Source organism: Accipiter gentilis, chromosome 22, assembly GCF_929443795.1.
Source record: "Accipiter gentilis chromosome 22, bAccGen1.1, whole genome shotgun sequence".
NCBI lineage: Eukaryota > Metazoa > Chordata > Aves > Accipitriformes > Accipitridae > Astur > Astur gentilis.
The window spans coordinates 509,030-526,567 of NC_064901.1; the positions used below are offsets into that span (position 1 = coordinate 509,030).

The following is a 17,538-nucleotide window of genomic DNA, read 5'->3' on the forward strand; positions in this document are numbered from 1 at the left end:
TCAAGACACTGGATTAATTTTGCCATATTTTACATATTGCAATTTCTGTGGGCACTAGTACAAACACCATGTCATCATGAAAAACTTCCTTTATCATATGAAAGTTCAAAAGTAACTGAACTAATGTGAGTAAAATAAGACCTATTCCAGGTCTTTAGTTTAACTTAAACCTTTCAAAATTTAAGAAGTCTAGCTAGCTATTAAGGAAAAAAAAAGGCAGTTTGGAAAGATTAAGACCATGTGAAGGATGCTCTTATAGAATTCTTATAGACTTCAAGCCCAATTTAAAATAAAGCACTGAAAATAATCATATCTATCCTGATACCTCTCTGGTTAATTTAAGAGCTCATGATGAAGTAATCTCTTTACTCATGAGACTGCCAGCCAGACTCTTCAGCCAAGCCTCTGTAGGACCAGAGTAAGCTCTGCCAAAGTGAATGGAGCCTCTGGAATTGAGATTTGTTCTGTGTTAATGATTGAGGCAGATGATTTGGGCTATGGTGTAAAAAGGATATTCAGTCACTAAGTATTAGTTTTCTAGAAACTATAAGAAGGTGAAGGCAAAGCTGAAATGGTTGCTTCACACTTTTGAGATGCCCATCTCCCATTTCCAATGCAAGTGACTGGTTCCTCTGAATTGCTAGCAACACCACTCCCCTTGTTGCAGATTAGAGTTTTCTGTGAAAGGGTGCTACCATTATCACTGCTACACTTACTAAAATAAACTGTCTTGTAAGTAAAACAGCATAATTATCTTCCAAATTGTCTTAGAAATGTTACTGATCAGAAGAAATTTTATTGTAGCTTTAAACCAGAGCAAAACTCACACTGGAAATACCTGCCATTATTTTATTTCTGAGCTATAAATATACATGCCAAATGAAAGCATACTGCAAAAGACATTAAGTACCAATATTTTTATCGCTGGCTGAAATTAATACCCTCTCTTTGCTCCATAAAAATAATTAGAATAAGATATGTATTTGAGCGCCTCCAACAAGCATAGAGTATTTATTATATATTTTTTTTCTGAAAGAAGAGAATGATCTGCTACTTACATAGCATCCAGGTTTGTCCCATTAAAAGCATGGCCTTGGATGCTGGTAAAACCATTATTGTAGAGTTTGCTGCAAGTTAAAAAAAAAAAAAAAGAAAAGAAGTGTATTTTGGGTTGCTTCAATACCTGAATACCTAACATCTTATGTATCATTTTTCTTGGCAACAGCACATTTATGGATGGGTTAATTTTAATCTCTTGAAGAAGCAGCAATTATAGTACAAGGTCAAACAAATGCCCAGCAGCATTCTTGAGTGTAGCTGAATCAAGAATACCATGTAGCAGGTATTCCATCTTTTACTTCTTTTCACAGCAAAGACAGAACTAGACTAAAACACTTTGCTATAACTTTCCCATCCTCAAACTAAACACAAGGAAACAAAATTCTGCTAGGACTGATTAAGGAAGGCTAAAGGAATTAATACCTAGCAAAACAGGTATGATTTTACTGTCAGGCCTGCCCAAGTTTCAAGAATTCATTCTTTTGCTCACTTAGAGCAAAAGGATTTTTTAAAAAAATTCTTTAGAATTCATTCTTTTGCATTCTAGTGCTCTTCCCCCTAGTTGAGGTTATAACTCATTACAGTCATTTTTGCTCCTCTCAGCCCTTTCTTGTGGCTCACATTGTGTATGACTTGCATAACTGAACTTTTTTTAACAATTTTCCTTCAAATATAACTCTTCTGACATTTGCCACCCATTAGTTTTCATGGTATATGCCACTTAGGTTGCAAAAAAGTCAGACGCAGTTCTAACCACACTGTAGCTTTACAGAAGGAGAACTCCGCAAACTTTTCCCTTTGATTTTCTCCAGTATAACCATTCACTGGCATTAGAGTCATACAAAAGCAAAACCATTTTGGTCAAGCCAGCTTAAAGAAAAGCAGCAGGGCTGATTCAAATCACTGTCAAAGTAAAGGATTTATGCAAACTAGATTATGTACACTACCTGTCTATGGTGTTTCTTTGTTACAAACTACTAGACAGTGGGACAGGGATTTTATTTTTTCTTTTAAACATTTTACCATATCTTGAGAGAGGCAATTGCCTTGTGACTTAAACTGAAAGAACTTACAGAGTTAGAGATTCATTACAAAGCCCATGGAAAGCATTTGCAGGCACTGAAGTCATGAAAGGATTATCTGCGATTTCACTGAAAAAGGAGACAAAACATCACAATCAAACATCTGCCCAACAGAGCTTGTCCAGAACAGTTTTACTATTCGTTGTTCTCTGCCTTGATAATAAACAGAAGTGTAGAATAACTTGTTTAGTTATATCTAAGGCCAGAAGATACATGCGGGATGATTAAGAATCCAGCATGCTCTAGCATCCAGGAAGTGAGTTGTGAAGTAGGTAAGTTTTATAGTCCTGATTAGGTGTGCCAGCCTGTGTGATTATAGTGGTTAACAGCACAGACAGGTCCCTTGTCTCATAAGCCAGAGAATTAGCAAAGTACATAATGCTGCAGCGTCAACTGAGCCAGCCCAAGTGACTTTAGAGCTGAGATCCTGCTCTCTAGCTAGGCTCAGATAAGTCCTATTCAGGACAGAGGCATTTCACTTTACAGAAATGCATCTAGCACAAGTGAAATAACTTATTATATGATCTAACCTAATGATTATTCTGAACTCTTGTCCAAAGCAGTGTTTCACTATCTGTCATTTCTTAAATACTTCTTTACTCCCACTCGGCAGTCTTAATAACTACTATGTATCTTCAGACCAAAACTCTGTTGTGACAAAAGGGACAAAGAAAAACCAAAGAGATTTACTACAACTAAACTGGAGAGATGAGAGAGTAAAAAGCCGGTAGAGCAAAGTGTCTGATTGTCCTTTTTCTGCTTTTTCCTGAATCATATTAGGGTCTGGAAACCAAAATACGCTGCAAATTTTTCTTTTCTTCAGCTTGTGGATTAAATGTGGTCTAGTAAGGCAAGACCATAAGGCCCATGGACTGAGAAGTCCTAACAGCTGCCTATGTGACAGGAACAATTTCATTCCTTTTCTGTGCTATATACGTGCATGTATATGTGCTAACACTGAACTGTACTACAACCATTTTCATTCTGAGTAGTTTTCACCGATAGGTAGTTTCCACCACAAGTCATTTGACATTTTTCAGATTGGTTCACTTTTCTAAACAAATGTTTACTTGTAAGTTGCTTGACCTCAAAGACCAATAGTGATATAATGAGTGCTTTTTCCCCAGCTATACCATATTCATCATTTAGAAACCTATTATTCTTCAAAAGCAGATTTATTTTTTTTTTCTTGATGAAAGAAACAAAAAGGCTATATTTCATTGGATAGCAATGTTTAGAAATACCTCCCTTGAAAGTGCAGGTCTACTCTTTAAGAAGTCTTTAGCAAGTAAGACCTATGTTTATTTTTTTTTAGTGATCTTTATAAAAAAATTTTCAAGGTAGAAGTAAATGTTTTGCTATCTGCCACTTAGAAAGTCACTGAGTGATTGGAAGCAAGAACACAGATGGTTGTATAAACTGCTTCTGTTTCATCTAGTCTATTTAATTATTGGTTCCCTCTACTCAGTAAGAGTAGCGTTTAATTTACAATCTAGTAGAACTTAATCTAAGCTAAAGCCCTTTTGGTCTTTGAGGAATTCCCTAATAGCTCTTCAAATGTAGGTGTATCCAACTCAGAGCTCTGGCTGACTCAGGTTTCAATCTTGGAGGCCAACAGCAGAGGCAAACATAGCAGCTCCAGGTTTTAGAGCGTGAGTTAGCATAAGGCTTACCTCCAGACTCAGAAGATCCTTGGGAGTGAAGGTCTTATTGCTCACTATAAGTCTCGACTCTTTAGCAAAACAACCAGCATTTCTACATTGCTCTGAGGTTCGTCTTGCCAATGGCAGACCATGAATGCAGTGGGGACTGACCATTCTTAACTAAGAACAGCCCTTAGCAGCACTGAAACAATGCCTGGGGTAGACCGTCAATCGTGACTTTGCAAGTCACCTTCTAGCATAATACTTCTTATTTTTAATAGCCTTTTACCTAGCCCATTCAGCAATCAAGGTTCATCTAGCTGAACACTGCTACAATATAAGATCGTTAACTCCTCTCTAGGACTAAGTAGCGAACAAGATAGTTTTACCTTGTGTCAGCCTGCAAGTCTTCATCTGAGCTGGTCTTCATCCTTGGCTTGATTACAACCCAGAATTTGAACTTAAATTGCAGGTTAGGGCACAAAGATGGATGTCATCTTTGCTTTCTGAATACCAAGAAACACCTGCTTTTTTTGTTTACAGCAGAACTCTTTGTTTCTGAAATACTTTAAGGATAATAGTGGGAGACTCCCCTCCCCCCATTTGTGCTCCCTTTCTCTTTCAGCAAGAAATTGTTCTGCAGTTTGCTTCAAGCCATATTAAAAAAAAAAAAAAAAAAAACAAGGAGGGGGTGTTTTTAAATCAGTTAAAGTAAAGTGGTTTTAAGGCATGCAAAAGGAAGAAGGTCTTAGTGTTATGTCAGAGTGCCTTATGTGAGCAAACCCAACTAAATTAGCAAAGCTTGCTAATAGGCAAATTCTTTCCAGCTGATGACTTTAGTTAATGAGAGATTGCTCCACCTAGGAAGTCTAGCTTAAAAGTACGTAATTGTCAGTTCTGGTGCTTTGGTCCTTCAGTGGGATTATAGACTTGTACTTGAAATGTGACTCTACAAGTAAGGCTGGTTAAGGGCATTTAGGCAAACTGTGTGTTCATAGAAGCCTATATTGTCAATCTTAAAGAGCACGCATCTCATTCAGCTACTCTGAAAAAAGCATAGGTGGCAGAAGGGAGATGGGTAGTCCTCTTTTTTAAAGACATGCTGTGCCAGGCTGAGCTGACCTCACTACTAAGGCTGTCATGAAAAACAAGGTGCTCCTGGTCTAGTGACTTAAAAGCTCTACTTTCTTTCTCAGCTTTTGCAATTTGCCTTTTAAGCTCCTTTTCTGTTTTCTTTATTAAAACATTAATTGTATGAAGCAACATATTTTGGATAAAATAAGTCTTCACCAAAATCTTCCTAAAAATGTGAGCTCAGCCAACACTGAGCTTTTTAAAGGTGTGATGATTAATAATTGCTCTTAAGACTGTCCAGTTCTCCTGCTCTTGAGTCTTCTGTGCTCAGGGTGGGGTTGGAAGAAAGAAGGCAGACAGCCAATGGAGGTTATGATTCAACAATGAAGAGTAGCATCAGAAAATGTGCAATATGAGCTCACCGTGCCAGCACAAATTTGTTAGAATAATGTGGATAGGATGATTTCATGTTAGCAGGCTGTATGTCAGATCAGGTCCTGTGTATCACACTATTCTGACTTCAGACTAATTCAGGTATTGCACAGCCGTTACAAAACCAAAATAAAAGCAAAAGGTCTGTAGAAGTTGTGCATCATGTGCTTTGGCTAATTCAAGAGAAATGCTCTTTTGTGTCCATGTCCCTCATCCAGGTCAAATGTATAGTGCTAGGTGACCTGGCATTTTCCAGATTTAGTACTAATGATGACTGAACTATTTGTTAAGGAAAAATGCTTTGTCAGACTTAATTTGATATTTTTTCTCCAAAATGGAAGCCTTTGCTATAGGTTTTCTTGGGATCTGAGGATGGCAGTGTTCTAATCAGCTGTGAGGACAGATACTTACAGTAAAAAGTTCACATCAGATGAGTAGATTTTGGTGAGGTCTGGAAATGCTTTGAGTCCAGTATTAAAAATACCACTGAAAGAGAGAAGAAACAGGAAGAATTACATGTACTGGATCACTGAACAACCACAAAAAATGTATTTAAAGCATTCAACAGTGCAGGACAGTTATTTCCTCCTCTCTATTTTCAATCAATTAATTTATAATCAACTGTCCAAAATATAAGGATGCAAGAACAATTAAAAAAAAAATCAAAATACCATATAAATTATATATTATATATTATATTCCATAAATTATAGAATCTAAAAAAATGGGAACACGAAATAATAAGACAGCTAAGGAGATATGCAGAGGGAAGTAGCCTGTGAGGTGGGTAGGGAGAAGAAAAATTATAATACTGGATTCACTTGAGAGATTAAGGCTGCTTCAGATAACAGTCTGGACCCCCAAATCCTCCATCTTTCATTGAGGCTAAGAGCTGTTCAAATAGGTCTAAAAAGGGAAACTGTCTTCAAATGTGAATACAGTTAATGCCCCTTATTTCTGAACTCCTGTAGAGTGGGAATAACTTAACAAAATATAGTTCTCAATTTTTAAAACTATTCTCCTGAAATGAAGTTGTTTTGACTACTTTCTTTTTATTGCTTTCAGATCTATAGGAAAAAATCTGGAAACATCTTTCCTCTTTGCTGCTACCCTCACCACACACATACACACAGTCCTTTCTAGAGTCTTCCAAACATTACTCAAAATCACAGAAGTAATTCTCTTTCTCATCTCTCTTTCCTATGCTGTAATTTTAGAATTTCATGGTCTGGTTACTCTGTGCTGCTCTTTAGACACTTCATGGGAATGCAGAGAATTCTTCAGGATTTCTTTCTGCCATAGAGGTCATATGAAATCAGGTGTCTATAGATGGGCTTGTCACATTTAGCTGGCAGGTATGCTTTAAAACCGTGTGTAAATATCTAGTAAATATAAAGATGTGTATATTTCTGTTATGTCCCTTCTTGCTATTTCCTACAAAAATATAGTAAGACAGCACTTATAAGAAGAAAGCTAGCTGTGGAATTTTGCCAAGGAAAGATTAGTGTATTCCAGACATTTAATGGATAAGAAGAATGGCAAAATTACTGATGAATTTGTGAATGTGTTTTCCTTTCTTGCAAAAGTAGTCAAAGTTCCAACCCCTACCCTAGCTGCCTTTCTGTCAGTAAAATTAAGCAACAGGGGAAAACATTGCAAACAGTTCCAAAATGAAATGCCAAGAAACAAAACTGCTATAGTGTAGAGAGTCATCTATGAGGCTTAAGTGCCAACTTGTTACAGGTGCTAAATACTTACAGGTATTTCAAAAGTGGGAGATTCTTAAAGGCATCTGGATCTATGTAATCCAAGTTCCTAAGATTTCGAATTTCACTGTAAAAAAAGGGAGGAACATTACCGCATTGATCCTTAATATTTAATTATTTATCATAACAGAAATCAGCAATGTTAAAATGAAATTTCAGGGGCCTAATTCCTGCAAATAGCTTTTGTACTGGCCAGCACTAGCTCAAGACCACTATGCATTCTGAGCAATCTTACAATGATGAATTACCATCTGGAGAGATGCAGTCCTGGAGACTGGCTAGTTTAAGCAAGGGGGGAAGAAGCACCTGAGTTTTGATTATGTATCCTTTGTCTGCATGGTCCTAAAATCAAAGCAATCACCTGTGGTGACCATGGTGAGAGTTTTGTGTCTGCCAAGTTGAGTAAAAAGAAAAGTTAAGCAAAAATTTCAGTATTGATATATAATAATCCTATCAATTTACAACCATCTATTTAGCTTATAATTTTATGTCCTATTTTCCTGGTTATTCTTTCATGTAATCTAACAGTATTTTGTCTTATTTTTCTTGTCTCTTTTACAGAACTCAACAATGGATCCAAAAGATGGCTCAGGTCACTTTAACTCTATTCTGAGACTTGAAATGGACACACAATTGACTATCTAGCCATGTCCAGTAGTATATAGAACAGTGTGTCTCTTTATACTGAGGCAAAATATAACATAAGCTTCATTCCTTACATCTTCTGTCCACAGTTATGTCTTTAAATAATTCTACCCAGGTGACAGCTTGCTCTGCAGATGGCTTTTTAGACTGTACATGTTGAAGAACTAGCCTGACACTAATCATGGCTATGGCCATGCTGGATGCTTTCTGTAGGTGTGTTGGTGGGGCTGCTGCCCAGTATCATGACCCTTCCTCATTTTTCTGAAATGTTTGTCTCTGCCCTTAATGCGATTTTCCTCAATCTTTCTCATTCCTCTTTTTTCAGCAGCTTGCTTTCTTTTCCACCCATAACAACAGTCAGCAGTCTGGCTGCACCAATCACACTGTGCTAAAACTCCCTATCTAGACTCAGTAGACCTACCAAATTTTCATCTTTTATGAAAAAACTCACCCATGCTTGCTCCCATCACATGCACACTTTTCCTTTCCTGGCTTCTTGTACTGGGTTTGTGTGGTGGGCTTTTGGTAGCAGTGGAGGAGCTACAGGGGTGGCTCCTGTGAGAAGCTGCCAGAAGCTTCCCCAGCTCCAAGATGGACCTGCCTCTGGCCCAGGCCAAGCCCATCAGTGACGGTGGTAGCGCCTCTGGGAGAATAGATTTAAAAAGGGGAACCTGCAGCAGAGGAGGGGAGTGGGATGTGAGAGGAACCCCTCTGCAGACACCGAGGTCAGTGAAGAAGGAGGGGAGGAGGCGTGCTGGAGGAGGGGATGCCCCTGCAGCCCGTGGTGAGATGGCAGGCTGTGTCCCCCAGCCCATGGAGGGGAGCGGGACAGCAGATGCCCACCTGCAGCCCGGGAAGGAGCCCACACTGGAGCAGGGGGATGCCCCCCAAGATGGCTGGGACTCCGTGGGAAAGCCCGTGCTGGAGCAGTCTGTGTCTGAAGGACTGCAGCCCATGGAAAGGACCCATGCCGGAGCAGTTCATGAAGAACTGCAGCCTGTGGGAAGGACTCACATTGGAGAAGTTCGTGGAGGACTGTCTCCTGTGGGAGGGACCTCACGCTGGAGCAGGGGATGAGTGAGGAGTCCTGCCCCTGAGAAGGAAGGAGCAGCAGAGACAACATGTGATGAACTGACCGCAAACCCATTCCCCATCTTCCTGTGCTGCTGGGGGGAGGAGGTGGAGAAATTGGGAGTGGACTTGAGGCCAGGAAAGAGGGAAGGGTGGGGAGAACGTGTTTTAAGATTTGGTTTTACTTCTTATTATCCTGTTTTGATTTGATTGGTAGCAAATTAAATTGATTTTGGTTTTTTTCCCCAAGTTGAGTCTGGTTTTTGCCTGTGACCACAATTGGTGAGTGATCCCTCCCTGTCCTTGTGTTGAGCTTTTTTCATTGTATTCTCTCTCCCCCATCCCACTGTGGGGTGGGGGAAGTGAGCGAGCGGCCTTTTGGTACTTTGTTGCTGGCTGGGCTTAAACCACACCCCATCTTTACTGTCTCCAGAAGGGGATAGCCCTTTTTGCATGTTTGTTTCTATTTCTTTACCTTAAACCAGTTCTGGACACTGGTCTAATGACTCTGCTGGAACAACTCCTAGCCTTTCTTAATATAGAAACCATATAGAAAGAACAGTTCCAGTCTCTTCCTCCTGAGACTAGCTGTGGAGCAGTGGGCTGAGGGAAGAACTTCTTGCTACTTATATAGAGAAATCTGATGAAGACAAGAGGTATAGATGGTATGGTGATGCAAGTTGTCTGGGTGATGTTCTGGTCTTAAGTCAGTCCAAGAAGTGGTGCTACTGGGCAGAGAATCAATGGGCAGAAGCCAGTAGTAGTTAATTTACCATGCCCTAACAGTGCCAAGTAACCTACATAACACAGGTATCAGGAAGTTGGGTTTTACGGATACCTCTGCCACTGGAATCATTTTTACAGGATAAATCAACCCAGCCAAGTTGTGTGAAAAATAAAAGTGGGAAAAGAGACATAAGACAGTAGATAAATCGGTATGCAGATATAGGTACCAAGACTTCAGCCTCTCTGTATACTGTTGTGCTGACAAAACAGTTCTGCTCTACCTTTTAAGTCTTCAGTTTTTACTCTGTTTACTCCAACATTGCAGGGAGACAGTGATTTACCTTTTACTTGCATTTTAAACTGATGTAATTAATAGCTATATTACTGCTATTACAGTGCTGTATTCAAATATTCTTCATGTCTGTTAGCTACTTTGAACAGTGTTGTTTCTGTATTTAAAAGAAATCTTCTCAGTGTCAGTCTCTTGCTTCTCTCGAATTATTTTATTAGTTATGTAGCTATCACACTCCCAACAGTGGAATTTGCTCCATAAACTTTAACTGACTTGTTTTTTTCCATCACTGACTACATTTAAAATGCTGGACTCAAGAGCTTCCTGGCCAGATATTCCTTTGTTGTGGACCAAACATATTCCAGGGAAAGACAGTCTTCAGATCAATCTTCAGCCTGGAAATGGATATGCATTGGAGTACCATAGAGTCATCAGGTTTTAGCTTGTTGCTACTCGTAGTATTCTGCGTAAATGATTTGGATGAGCATACTGAAAGTAAGAATTGGAAATCTGCAGATGGTTCTAAAATTGAAAGCATAAAATAATGCAATGAGATTCTATCAGATTTTGATTTATTAAGTAACTGGGCCATGAGAGGGCATGTGCTGTTTAACAAAGGCAAATGAAAAACTAATTAATCTGGGAATGAAAGATTTTAAACTGCCAGATGAGACAGTTGGCACAGTAATCAGAGAAAAGGTTAAATACTGTGAGTGAGGAAATCAATATGATTCAACTGAACGTTGGGGAAAGGTTTATGTCCCTGCTGTTCGATTTCCTTGAATTGATAATGCTGGCATTAGGAAGGAAGTATGCTTTAATGTATACTGTATTTATATTTGCATTTCATTCTACACTTTGTATTACAGGGGTTTCTTAAAGTCCAAAAGGAAGAAAAGGGCCTATTGTGGTAGGCACTACAGAAATCAAGAGCAGACAGCCAGTTGCTTAGAAGTCTCTAGTGAAAATAGATGAGAAAGAGGATGAGAGAGGTATAAAAAGGTAAAAGGTGATTTGACCAAAGTGCATGCTATGCTTAAGAAAAAAATCAGGAGGAAAAAATCAATTTTCCCTACTTCTAGTCCAGTCAAATGTGCCTCTTGCACTTGACTGGCTGAATATGTGGCGTCTCATTTCATACGCGTGAAAAAGAGAAAGATCTTCAAATTCAGTTCTATTCATGAACTGTGCTGCTGTCCTTGTTTTGCACATTCAAACATCATTAATCTCAGAGTACTGGAAAGAATCCCGCCCTAAAATCAGTTTTAAAGGATATCTATAGCTCCATCAATATTGAAGCCTATGAAGTTAGGCCCATATGGAGGAAAGATATTTGAATAGTTCTGATCTCATCAGTTAACAGGATGGTGATACACAAACTAGATTTCACAAGTTCTTTTACATTAATCAGTCATGAGTAATATATATACTCAAAGGTGCCTGTTATATGATAGTAATTTTCCAATTGTTATCAGAAGATTGCTGCAGTGTAAAGATGACTTCCAAAGAATTCAAAAAACTAAGAAAAGCAAGTTAATTATCAGTAGATTCATTAGACAGGGTTTGCACTTTTATCAGTAAGCTTTTCTGAATTGGTGAATTGAAAAGATTGAAACCTACTGATTTAGAAAGTTAAGGTTCACTTGGAAAGCAGGTCTAGGAAAACTATTAGTAGTTTTAGCTGCCTAAAATGCAGATAAAGCCAAAGAGTATACTTAAAAATGTCTAGTAGGCTAATTCCCAGGTATCTAAGTGTCTATGAGAGCTGATTTTATGTGACTTTTGAAATGGAACTTTGACACACTCTATAAATACAACTTAATCTTAGCATACAGTGCTTAAATTCTGCATCCAAAAGCAATGTAGCAATTCTGAGTCCTTCTGGGAATTAAGTGCTTTAAAGATATATAAAAAAAGTAAGAAAGATAGTTAATAGGCATCTTTGTTGACCATTGATGCAGAGAGGCAAAAGGCGCCCTGAACAAACATTTCACTTTGCAGTCCTAACTAAAATTACTTACAGATGCTCATAAGAAAGAAGGATGCTGCTACCTACCGACAAGATAACAGAATTATTTGTGGAATATTTACAAAATTATTCAAAGTCACTTTATAAACTATTCAGCTTCTGCTTTATTTTTAAAGGTACATAAAACAATTAAGAATTGTCTTATTTGTGCTTTAAAGAAAATCAATATTTTAAATTTTATTTCTGGCACTCAGACTAGTAATTAAAAATGTACTAGGTTCACAATCAAACCACCACCTGACTGTCCATGAACAGCAACTCAGTTTTGCTTTTCAAAGAACATACTTAGAAAATTTTAACACATCAAGAACAGATGTGCAAAGAAAGTTACTTGATGGTATAAAGTCCTGTGTCAAGACTTACAAATAACTATGTACTTATATTCACTTACAGAAATATAAATATTTAGTTCCAAATTAATCTAAAAATGAAACTAATAATAACTATTCAAATATTAGTCTAATTAATTAATTAATGAGACATAAGTTTGCCAGATAACTTCTAGAAAGGTTAATAAGCTACTTAATGTCCTATATGAATTTAGTAACATTTAAAAAAAGCACAAACATTTACATATTTAAGTGGCTTCTAGATTTCATTTACCAGACATGTCTTTCATACGTGCCTTGCAATATTGACACACCCTTGAGTTTGTTCAAGACCAGAATTTGGAAATTGCAAATCTGGCCATAGGGTATCAATATAACCATATTAAGCTGAGATATCGCTGTAGACTAAGGACATCCAGGTCAGCAGTTCTGCAATGTTTTAAATCAGCCCTTTTTTTTTCTCTCTCTTGTAATAACTTGGGACCCATCTCTACCTTCTTAGACTTACTTTGCTTATAGCTTCCTTGGATTCTCTCACTTGTATATATACTTCCATGTTTTATTCAACCCCCGCAGCCAAACTATCCATGTTATTTCATCTGCATTCACCTATCAAGCCCGTGCAACCTTAGCACCAGAAAACTGGCTCAGGCTCCCAACAGTCTATTCCCTACCTCCAGCCCGCAGCTTTTAACAAGATTTTTCTGCACAGCACTTGTCCCAGTGCCCTGAAATTCACCCACTTATACAGCAGTCCCCCCAGATCTCTTCAGCCTCCCTCTCCAGTTGCTTCTTAGATATTTCCATCAAATCACCTCTCCTTTCTGCAGTGCTGTATCTCATGATCTGGCTCCATGAGCTGTCCAAGAAAAGGAAGTGCAGCCCTGGCCCACAAGCTGGTGAAGCTGCCCCAGCCCTTGGCTCCAGCTCACTGCAGCTCACTGCAGAGATGGAGAGCAGTCCCCCACCAGCTCTCCAAATGACGTCACACATACGAGGGCAAGTCACTTGAACCACAACCTCTGGCCCTGTTCCCAAATGCTGAGAGGTCTTTTCATTTTTGACACTGTCTCTCAAGGCATACTCCTTGAGAAGCTGGCGGCTCATGGGTTAGACAAGTGTACTCTTCACTGGGTAAAAAACTGGCTGGATGGCCAAGCCCAGAGGGTTGTGATGAATGGAGTTAAATCCAGTTGGCGGCGGGTCAGAAGTGGTGTTCCCCAGGGCTCAGTTTTGGGGCCAGTTCTGTTTAATATCTTTATCAATGATCTGGATGAGGGGATCGAGTGCACCCTCAGAAAGTTTGTGGATGACACCAAGTTGGGAGGGAGGGTTGATCTGCTCGAGGGTAGGAAGGCTCTACAGAGGGATCTGGACAGGCTGGATCAATGGGCCAAGGCCAACTGTATGAGGTTCAACAAGGCCAAGTGCCAGGGTCCTGCACTTGGGTCACAACAACCCCATGCAAAGTTATGGGCTTTGGGGAAGAATGGTTGGAAAGCTGCCCAGCAGAAAAAGACCTGGGGGTGCTGGTTGACAGCTGGCTGAATGTGAGCCAGCAGTGTGACCAGGTGGCCAAGAAGGCCAATGGCATCCTCGCCTGTATCAGAAATAGTGTGGCCAGCAGGAGCAGGGGAGTGATTGTCCTCCTGTACTCGGCACTGGTGAGGCTGCACCTCGAATACTGTGTTCAGTTTTGGGCCCCTCACTACAGGAAAGACATTGAGGTGCTGGAGCATGTCCAGAGAAGGGCAATGAAGCTGGTGAGGGGCCTGGAGCACAAGTCTTGTGAGGAGCGGTTGAGGGAACTGGTGTTTAGTCTGGAGAAAAGGAGGCTGAGGGGAGACCTTATCGCTCTCTACAACTACCTGAAAGGAGGTTGTAGTGAGGTGGGTGTCAGTCTCTTCTCCCAAGTAACAAGTGATAGGACGAGAGGAAATGGCCTCAAGTTGTGGCAGGGGAGGTTTAGATTGGATATTAGGAAAAATTTCTTTACTGAGAGGGTTGTCAAACATTGAAACAGGCTGCCCAGGGAAGTGGTGGAGTCACCATCCCTGGAGGTATTCAAAAAGCGCATAGACAAGGCACTCTAGAACATGGTTTAGTGGGCATGGTTGACGGTTGGATTTGATCTTAAAGGTCTTTTCCAACCTACATGATTCTATGATTCTATATGGTTGTGTAAGATGAGAGTGCTTTTGGAGTGAGGAGGAGAAGGGAATAGGGAGAGATCAGAGGAGACAGATAAGGGGAAAAGAAAGAGTACATTTTTCTGGGGTTCCTTCCACAGGAATGTTTTCCTGAGAAACAATGACCTAATTACAAAAACTCTTCATTTAGTGTAATGCTACCAAGCTGCAGGTCTACTGGTAAGACAACTACACAGAGACAATTATATCTAGAAAAAATAAATACTTATGCAATTGTATGGGAGAGACAGTTTTGATTTTGTAAACATGTTAAGTTTGTCTCTCAGACATACTTAAAAAAGTTAAAGACAAAAAGAAAGAACAAGAAACCATTGTGAGACCAATTTAACACAATTGGGGGACCCCCCCCACCCTGAAGTCTTGGCCCTGATTTTCATCTTCATGGAGTGGGAATTTTGCCATTAATTACAACTAAAATGAGATCTGGCCCATTAGAATACTGCAGGTGATCAGTATCCTTAGTTTGCAGAAGTTGCTCAGCACTTGACAGGCATAGGTTCATAAAAATACAACCTATGCTTAAAGAGAGCTGAGGTCTAGAAGGGACAGAAAGTCAGGACAGAGGCACATGAACTGAATAAGGACCAAGAAAATGGAGTGCTGAAGATCAAAGCTGAAGCACACTAACAGGCTTGGCAGACAGGGATGAAGACGAACACAGGATGCCTATTCACGTGACACTTGACTCAAGCCAAAGCAATTAGTTCCTCCCTTCCACAAACACTAAGAAGTTCTTATGTTTAAAAATAAATCTTTTTAAAACAGAACTGTGTGTATAAGCTTAAATTAGGGTAAAAAGATTATTTACATAAAACTGCACTTTATGAAAAGTCCATGAAAAACAACCTGTGAAATGACTTCTTTTCAAAACTGTTACGAGTAACTTCAACCTCCTTTAAAATACCCTATGATAATCTTTACTCAGTATTACTTTAGCAGTAATACTTTGAAAATACTATGCAAGTGGAGAACATTAAACAAATGCATAACACAACATATACATTTATCCTTGAATAATCTTGTTCTTTGGAAAGTAAATCAAACCTAACAACGATAAGTGTTAACAAATCAGAGAAGTTATGGAAGCAATTCAGAAAAATGGTCAAATTTATAAATTGCTTTCTTTTACAGCTTATATGCCACTGCCTAATTTGCCGGATGCCTGGATATTCCCTGATTAAATAATATATGTGCCTTACTTCCAAACAGATTTTAAAAACCTGGTAAGCATTTTTGAGTGGTAGACGTAGCCCTTCTTCACAGGCTATCTGCAAAGGTTTGGGATTTGCCTATAGCTTTTGTGAGCAGAGTTCTGGGGTCTTGTCCTGCGTAATATTTTTGGCTCTTGCACAGAAACAAAGAACATGTATCTTGTATGTCTGCATACAGTTTCTTTTTTTGTAGTGCCTTGTGAGAAATATAAGGGGTCCCACATTACCACAAACTTTGTATAGCAGATTTGGAAACCTCCTCCCCACCGTGCCCTCCCCGGAGCCTGCGCTGTAGGTGATGTGAATGTAGGTGCCTGTGACCTCTGCTGACCCCTGCCCAGGCCTGCAGATTCCTGGTCATGGACAGCACATCTGGGCCTGGGCTCTGGCATGGGTGTGATAATGTGGCAATTCTGGACCTTACTGGTGCACTCTTCAGCGGTGCCACGACAGAGGCATGCTTATGGCTGTCCTCCCAGGCAGGAATATAAACGTGCTTTGGGGGTGGTTAGGGACTGGGAGAGGACGAGAGAAAAGGCTTCTACTCGTATTCCTCACCACCCCTTTAGGTAGTAGAAAGTAATGAAAATTAGGCAGTGCTACAGAGCACATCACAGGAATGAGTGCCTTGGGAGGCACTGGCAACACCAGAGCTCCATCCACCACTCCTTCAAATTAGTCACACGTTTAAAAAAGCACATTTTGTGGAAGAGTTCAAAGGCTTACATTACATTGCCCTTTGAAGGAGATCAGTTTTGTGTTATGGATTGAGATCCTGAGGGAGATTTTTCTAGTCCATTCTCCACTTTGAATCTAATACAGAAACAACAGAAAACAGCTGTTTAGCCAGCTAGCTCCTTTTTCCTCAAGAAGCCTTTATACCCATATAATTTAAAACAGACAAGATACTATGCTGCATATTGCATGTCCTGCAATGAAATGCGATGGCCCAAGAGCATTTTATCTTTAACTTCTAGTAAGGTGAAGCACAAAACAAGTACCACATGAGGATTTGTAGTGCATAGTGCCACATGCTTTATTCATCACTTATAAAATGTTCTGCCAGTAAATGTTTTATTAATGTTCATTTGTGTTAAACAAGAAATCCTAAAGACACAACAACTGTGAAAGATGAAGAGAGAACATGAAGACAACAGGCCTGGAAAAACCATGTACAGAAGAGGGAATGGCATTATAACCAAAGATAAGTGCTGTTATCACACCAAAGCCTTCCTGTGAAACTCTTTCAGGAATATTACAGGAGCATGTTATTGGACTGAACTAGGTCTCAGGATCCTGGACTCTACTTCTATGTGTGTCTGTCCGGTACTCTTAGGGGAGGCACTTCCACTTCCCAGCATTAGTTGCTCTCTATCTATAGTAACAGTAATGACATTATCTCCTTTAGTTTTATTAAACTTTCTGTTTCACCTCTGTAAAGTAAAAGGAAAAAAATTATAGAAAATAGAGCAGTGTTAAGAGATCACCCAGTTCAATCTCTTTCTCTGAGTGAAGATTAAATAGACCTATGGAGTTTCTGATTACACAGCCTTAAAGGCCTCCAGTGACAGGGACAACCTCCCCAGAAAAACAATTCTGGTGTCTACTTATGCCAGCCATATGAAAACATTTCCTAGAGTCTAACATGAATCTTGCCTAATCTAATTTAAGGTTAGTATCACTTTTGCTTTGCCAAACATCAGTGTGGAAAATGGGTTGTAGCTTTCACCCCTTGCAATAACCTTAAAAGATATACCTGCCTCTGGCATGTTGTCTTTCTGGACATGAAAGTCTTTCCTCTCTGACAATGTTTTCTGGATCTGTGATGACCGACAGTGCTCTCCCATGGAACCTCTGCAAACACAAATCTTCACTGAACTATGCCAAACTGCAACTCATCTGAGCTTTACGACACTGGCATACTTTCCATTCCCTCATTTGAATCAGTAATGGAAACATGGAGGAGTAC

At 39.6% G+C, this 17,538-nt stretch overlaps 1 protein-coding gene across 3 annotated transcripts in view; it reads right to left on the reverse strand.

Annotated features, from left to right (window-relative positions):
• Positions 1-17,538, reverse strand: part of TSHR (thyroid stimulating hormone receptor) — a 75,579-nt gene that overhangs the window by 23,431 nt on the left and 34,610 nt on the right. For all 3 annotated transcript variants that reach the window (XM_049825811.1, XM_049825810.1, XM_049825808.1), the window contains 4 exons: positions 7,049-7,123; positions 5,702-5,776; positions 2,133-2,210; positions 1,059-1,127 (listed from right to left, as the gene is read on the reverse strand). In XM_049825811.1, coding sequence (XP_049681768.1) covers positions 1,059-1,127; positions 2,133-2,210; positions 5,702-5,776; positions 7,049-7,123 — 297 coding nt within the window. The remainder of the gene's footprint in view (positions 1-1,058; positions 1,128-2,132; positions 2,211-5,701; positions 5,777-7,048; positions 7,124-17,538) is intronic.